The sequence below is a fragment of the Salvia miltiorrhiza genome, chromosome 2, assembly GCF_028751815.1.
Source record: "Salvia miltiorrhiza cultivar Shanhuang (shh) chromosome 2, IMPLAD_Smil_shh, whole genome shotgun sequence".
NCBI classification, from domain to species: Eukaryota; Viridiplantae; Streptophyta; class Magnoliopsida; order Lamiales; family Lamiaceae; genus Salvia; species Salvia miltiorrhiza.
Window position 1 is genome coordinate 31,587,886 of NC_080388.1, and position 7,398 is coordinate 31,595,283.

The following is a 7,398-nucleotide window of genomic DNA, read 5'->3' on the forward strand; positions in this document are numbered from 1 at the left end:
AATTTATATTTATTTAAAAATTAAAATTTTTAAAAATTATCTCTCCTCTCATTTTTTTTTTTTGAATAATTTTTTTAATTGTTTAAATTTTTAATTTTTTAACTTATTTTTTTTTATTTACATAATATCAATTTTTTTATTATTGTGGATTCTTTTTTTTTTCAATATTCAATAAAATATATTTAATTAGTTAAAGTTAATTTTTTTATTATATGTATAAATGTGATATTGAGTTGTTATCAATTTTATATAAATTTAGAAATATAAAAATATTTCCCGTGCATTGCACGGGGTGCAAATGCTAGTAATAGTGTATAATTGAGTAGCTTGATATTATTAATTTCCAGATTAGGCAAGCGATTTAAATTCTCGTGAAATGACACCACACTATATAGTCAATGAAATATTAATGCATGTATTCCCCTTTAATTGGAATCGAGTTATCCAATGCCAACATTTTCAAAATGGCCTTGTCCTCATTAATTAAAAGATTTACAAATTTGTATGTGAAATATTGAAAGATTCACTTAAACCTATTAAGCTCTCGCAACATTTTTAACTCTGACTTTGAAATCGATTATGGGCTATTGTTTAGTCAATTATCAGTTTTAAAATAAATAAAAAATTCATAAAAGAACCCTATTTCTCAATTCTTGTTGTTGTCCTAGTCTTTGTAGTTGTCATTGACCGCTGTTGTTGCTGTTATATTTGATGCGTTCTTGCCTTTCTTATTTGTGAATTTGTTTCTGTACATGTTGATTTGAGTGTGAATGAATTTGGGGAATAAGATAGCGATTAGCGAGAAAGTGAAATAAAGACACTTTAATAATATAAGATATTTTAGATAAATAACAAACGGATTAAGATATATTTCAAAGTATTTTTTTCCTTTTTCGATTGTATTCCACCTCATCATATATTATCACATCGATCAAAGAAAAGTCTAGGTAGCAAGTAAGAGATAAGATCCGGTGTCCCACAATTTTATGTATGTCACTGTGTCCCATGCTTATATCAATTATTTTAAAAATATTTTTTATAAAAATAAAATTTATTATAATACTATGAATTATATTTAATTTTTATTTCAAAAATTAAATCCTTTAAAAAGTATATACCATGACTTTAGATTTATCGACTTATTATTAACTAATAAAAGTGAAATTAAATGATAAAAAATAATTATATATCCTAGATTGAAACATTAATAAAATAAGGTCAATTTAATAAACTAATATTTTTATATAATATTCCCTCCGTCCCATATTTATGGGACGTTGCTTTTCGGCACGCAGATTAAGGAGAGTAGATTAAGGCAAATCGACAAGCAAAATTTCAAGAACCAAATTTCCAAAATTTCAGAGAACCAAATCAACAACCAAATTTTAGAAAACCAAATTTCCAGAATTTCCAAGAACCAAATCGACAAGCAAGATTCCAAATCAACAATTAAAATTAATAACCAAGATCGAAATTAAAATTCCAAACAAGATCGAAATTAAAAATTTATAGAATCAAATCAACACAAGAATTTTGAAGAGAGAAGTCATGGTGGGCAGATCGACGCAGGTGGACGGCAAACGTGGACGATGCGGGTTGAAGCGAGTAAATCCCCAAATCGGTGGAAGCACGATGGCGGTGGAAGCACGACGGCGGTGGGAGATGTTAGAGCCCCAAATCGGAGCCCTAAATCCCCAAGCTCACCGCCGACTTCCCTTCGTCCCCAAATCCACGGCCTCCTCTCCAATCCACATATCCACAAACCAAACAAATCAAGGGGGGAGGCTTCTTCTCCGCGAGGCCGACCGTGTCACCGACGTTGGAGGCGGCGCTGGAAGAAAGGGGTGTGCTAGAGGAGGGTGGCGCACTGGAGGAAGGAGAAGATGGGAGGCGACGCATAGAGAATAGGGAGAGAGAAATGACGGTGGTGGCCGGCAGATCGATAGGGCGGTGGTGGCCGAGAATTTTTGAAGAGAAGAGAGGCGGCTGGTATGGGAGAGAAAGAGAAAGAGAGAGGAAGTAGGAAATGAGTTTTAGGTAGGTAATTAGTGATTAAATTAAGGCTTAAGTGAATCCTTATCACTTCTTAAAATAGAAACGTGTCATGTAGGTTGGGACAATCCAAAAAGGAATACGTGTCATGAATAATGGGACGCAGAGAGTATTAATTAAATAATTGAATTATCTTTTTAGGACATCCTAAAATGGAATAAGAGACTAATTTCATGGGGTAGGGAGGGAATAGCATATTGTGTGATTGAAAAGCACAAGTTTGACAAACAATTCGAGGATAGTATATGCATATTATTGTGAAAATCATTTGAAAGAAATGAGAAACATATTAAGATGATTGGTGGGCAGTGAGAAATAAGATTGGTGGGAATGGGAGAAGTCACGGACGGTGTCGTATTGTGAATGATAAAATAGGTGAAACGTAATCTATCCTGTCCGCAATCCCAATCAATAATCATAGTCAGGGACTGAGACTGCAGCCACTGCTGCACTCTTTGCTCTGGCTCTGAAGTCAATGCATTATGCATATGCATATGCATATGTATATCTCCCTTCACTAAATTCCCCCTTCCACTTTCCCCACCATATAATGTCTGTCTTTTTCAACATTATTCTAATTACTTTTCAACCCTCAATTATATTCACATCCCTATATTCAAGTCTTATGGCCAACTCCCTAAAAAGTGATTACCAACATGTTTAGCTGCGTTTATAAGCTTTTTTAAATGACTTATAAGTCGTTTGAGAGAATTGAAGTTATCATGGGATGGTTGAAAAATTGAAGTTATTGATGAGATGGATAAATGTGAATGATAAGAAAATTTTCTTATTCTCTCCGTTTTGAAACGAGTATCTTGTTTAAAAATTAATTTATTTTATTTTCAAATAAATATACTACTATTTCAGAGTCTATTGTAAAATTTTGTCAAAAATTCAATTCTACTCTTATCATCGATGCAAATTATTTGCTATTTCAGTTTTTAATACAATAGTTAGGAATAATAACAGTAAAACTGCACACTTTTTCTGGTAGGAGTGTTTTGAGGCAGACAAGTAACACGTATGCGAAAGAAAAGGAGTATTTAAGTATGTCTTGACTTAAAAAAAAATTGATTGGATTTATTCATAAAAAAGAAAAGTGAGACGTTAGAAGTTTGAATAGGAGAGAGTTAATGCGTGAAGTGAAAGAAATGAGGTGGATGGTTGCATGAAGGAGTGGGTTTGGGTTAAGGAATTTTGAGTAGTTGGAAAATTATGGAGCTCTTTTTTGGTGTTTAGGCCACTCTTTCTTTATGTAGAAGACCGTTAGAATGGAAGCTACATTTTCTGGTTGCCCAATCACTCACCCTTCCCTTCCCTTCTTGCAATTGCAACAACAACATGAGAGAGAGAGAGAGAGAGAGAGAATTGAATTAATTAACAAGTCTAAGCCTAAATCTCTAGTCTAGTGAGAGAAAGTAGGACCTCAACTTGACAACCAAAACAAAACAAAACAAAAGCTTCTTCCAATCTCACCATAACCTTCCTTGTTTTTCACTTCTCTCTCTCTCTAAAATGGAAATGGCCTCTCCCTCATCAAGAGAGAACCCATCTCCTTCTCCGACCAACTCCCCCCACAGCAATGGCAGCTCGAGCAGCAGCAGCAACGGCTCCTCCCTCCACCTCCCCACCCCACCCCCCACCCCGACCCTGAAGCCCAGATCCCACGAAGCCAATCCCTACCCGACCACCTTCGTCCAGGCCGACACCACCACCTTCAAACAGGTGGTGCAAATGCTCACCGGATCTTCCAAACCGGGCTGCGGCGGCGGCATCCCTCCCATCAAGAGCACCGGCCAGAAGAAGCAGGGCTTCAAGCTCTACGAGCGCCGCAACAGCATCAAGAACGGCCTCATGATCAACACCTTCGTCCCCGGCCCGGCCCGGAATTCCAATTCCCCTCGCAAGCCCGAGATCCTGTCGCCGAGCATTCTTGATTTTCCGTCGCTCGTGCTCAGCCCCGTCACGCCCATGAACGAGGACCGCGCCGCCGCCGATCAGGAGGAGAGGGCCATCGCCGAGAAGAAATTCTACTTCCACCCCTCGCCGAGGACCGCGCCGGACCCGCCGCAGCTTCTGCCGCTCTTTCCGGTCACGTCGCCAAGAGTCTCCGGCGCCTCCACTTCTTGATTGATTTATATATATGGTTAGAGGTCATCGTCTTCTTCCATTTTGTACAATTTTTTTTTCTTTTCTTTTTCTTCTTCTTTTTAATCTCCCATGTTTTGCCATAAATGAATTCATTAAGAAAAATGGGGAAAAGGGAAGGAAATTTTTCTCTGCCATTTTTATTTTTTTATTTAAATGTTTTGCTTCTTTGTTTTTGTTTGGCTTCTTCAACTAAGAATTACATTGTTGACTTTCGGTGGCATCATTTCCGTCTTTACCATTTTTGTTCTAACAAAAGATGAATCAATGGTTGGAATTATTTTTGTGTTCTTCTTTTTGGATAAAAATTCTTGTTTTTCTGAAAGAAAAATGGGATAAACGATAATCAACCTTTTCATCATCTAGTATTAATTTTTCAAAATAAAGTTTTATTGTACTATTTTTTAACTATTTTTTTTCTTAGTTTAATACTCCTACTACTATTACTAGTTAATTTTATTATAATTATTAGTCTCGTATGGATGATTTAGTAATATGAGCATTGGAGGTTTTCCAATATGCACAAATATATATTATTAGTATGATTTAAATATTTTTCAAAACCCTAATACATAGCACATAAATAAAAAATATTTGCGCATATTGTGGGGGATAAAATTGGGCAAAGGGAATTTGCGAACAAATGAATGGGAATTAGAAAATGACTACTCTAGGGAAAGAATAATTCTTTTGGCATAGAATTTAGGAAACAAAGGTTAATGGGAGGATCGGATCATATTCATATTCTTTGCATATATCCTGAATTTTGGATTCTTAAACGTATTGATTTCATAAACAAATTGTATGAAATTATTCATAGGATCATATACAATTTTGTAATTTCTCGAAGAAAATAAATAATTTTGTACTCCCTCCGTCCCAGGCCAATAGGCCCAGTTCCTTTCGGCACGGAGATTAAGAAAGTCACTTTTTGATAGGTAAATGGTGTGGTCCACCAACAATTAATTTTTTAAGTGTTCTCTTATTTTCTTTAATCACATTTAATTACTTTGCTCATCTAAACATTCATTAAATCTAAATGCTCAACAATTCATTCTTCTTCAAGATTAAATCTAAATTGCCGAAATTCATTTTCTTCAAGCTTCAACAATTCATTCTTCTTCAAGCTTCAAGCTTCAACAATTCAAACAATTCAACAAGCTTCAAGAACGAAACTTTCGGCAACCCATTTCACCATGTACGAAGCTTCAACAAGCTTCAACAACTCAACAAGCTTCAAGAACGAAGCTTCAAGAACGAAAAATCAAGAACGAAAATCAATTGATAATTACCCATTTCACGAAAATCAATTGATAATTCTACGCATTTCTCGTCCTTCTACCCATTTGACAGCAACAAATCAAGAATTTAGAAATCAAACTCTAAGAAAGAAAATTCTAGATCTGCAACCCCACCCAAAATCAGGGGTTTCAACCACGACATCGTCTCCCTCACCAGATCTAGGGATCCCGGTGTATGAGGCGGATGGAGGTGGTGGAGACCGAAGACGCGGTGGAGACGGTGGAGGGTAGAGGCGGTGAAGGCGGTGGAGGAATGAAGTCGCCGGGATCTGGTGACTTGGTGAGGGGAAGCGAGATCTGAAGGGGATGGCGGTGGCGAGGTTGGGCGCTGCTTCGTTAGAAGTGGAGGCTCCGTCTGCTGCTAGGGGGAAGCGAGATCTGAGGGGGATGCCGGTAGGCTCCGTCTGCTGCTGTTGTTCGCCGGATTCTAGAGGGGAGGGGAAGTCGAAGAGAGAGAGAGAGTGTCTCCGGAGCTCTGGTGTCGGCGGCGACGCTCTGGCCGTTGAAGAGGGGAGGGGAAGTCGAAGAGAGAGAGAGAGAGAGAGAGAGAGAGTGTGTGGAGAGGAATGAAATTAAAGTGTGAAATGAATATTAGAGTTTTCAAATTAAAGGGTATATCTTTCCTTAATTAAAAATTAAGAAGATCCTAATTATTTTCAATTTAAGACTGAGCCTATTGGGCTGGGACGTCCCAAAAAGGAAAACGAGCCTATTGGGCTGGGACGGAGGGAGTAATACATAAGTTACATAGTAGTATGTCTTATTGTCTGTCTCTCCAGTAAAATGGATAAAAAAGAAAAAAAGAAAAAAAAAGAAAAAAAAAACGTAATATCAAGCTATATGTTAATTTAATACTTGTTGCTTTCGGTTTGAATGGTTGGGAAGTGAAAGTTATTGGATCATTAAATATAACTCCAATGGTTAACTACCTACCATATTAGTTTGGAATTGATGTCTTATAATCATCTAATATTAATTATCACTCTAATGATTCTCTAATGAAAAATTTCTGTAATACCCTCACATGTACTGATGTTATTGTTTAAAATGACGCCAAGGATGATTTTACACTTAATTACTACAAATTTATGAAGGTATATATATATGCTATTACTACTTGTGATCATGTTTTGACTAAATTTTACCCTGTACCAAGCACAATTTATAATTAATCACTAATCATGAACATTGTTGACATGTTATTCACCTCAAAAAAATTCTTTTAAATTTTTCATTAATTTTTTTTCTCATGTAGTTCTCGTAAATTGTATAATCATCAAATAGAAAATTAAACCTAATTTATTAAACTAAATATCCTCTTAAAATTCGATAAAATAGAAAAACATATATATCTGCCTAGACTTGGTAATGTAACCACTCAAAAAAGTATTACCAATATACCATAGTCGAATCTTAGAAGTTAAAAATATTACGTTGAAATTACCCAAACGACTAGGAGTAGAATTAGTTGGACATTTGTGTGTGTGTCTGATGCGCATAATTAGAAACCCATGATTTATAGGAATTTACTGAATATATAGATTTATATTATATATATATTGTGTATGTGTGTGTGTCAGAGTTAGTCAGAAAAGGGTTTGTAAAAGTTTCAACTTCATTGAAAGTCCAAATTAGAGTTTCTTGTTAGATTCGATTGCACTTTGTACTGTATATACTCACATCACATGCTTCATATGTGTTGTACTGTTGTGGTGGGTTTTCCACACGAATTAAAATGATTAGGTACAGTTCACAAATTTTCCATATTTAAATTTAGGTAAAGTTTAATTTTCGAACCATAAATGTTTCGAATTATACATAAATGTATTTAAATAAATATTTGAACCTTTTTTTAAACATAGAAATACTCTTAACTATTCACATTTAATGATAACAT

General features: G+C 35.7%; 1 protein-coding gene across 1 annotated transcript; it reads left to right on the forward strand.

The window, feature by feature from the left end:
• The first annotated feature begins 3,094 nt into the window (after window positions 1–3,094).
• Window positions 3,095–4,337, forward strand: LOC131013344 (VQ motif-containing protein 4-like). The gene has a single exon (XM_057941414.1). It carries the CDS (start codon window positions 3,568–3,570, stop codon window positions 4,180–4,182), a length of 615 nt encoding a protein of 204 aa, XP_057797397.1. The 5' UTR covers window positions 3,095–3,567; the 3' UTR covers window positions 4,183–4,337.
• Window positions 4,338–7,398: the final 3,061 nt, after the last annotated feature.

Excerpts from the sequence above, each read along its gene's own strand:
- LOC131013344 (XM_057941414.1), top strand. The coding sequence starts at position 3,568 with ATGGAAATGGCCTCTCCCTCATCAAGAGAGAACCCATCTCCTTCTCCG.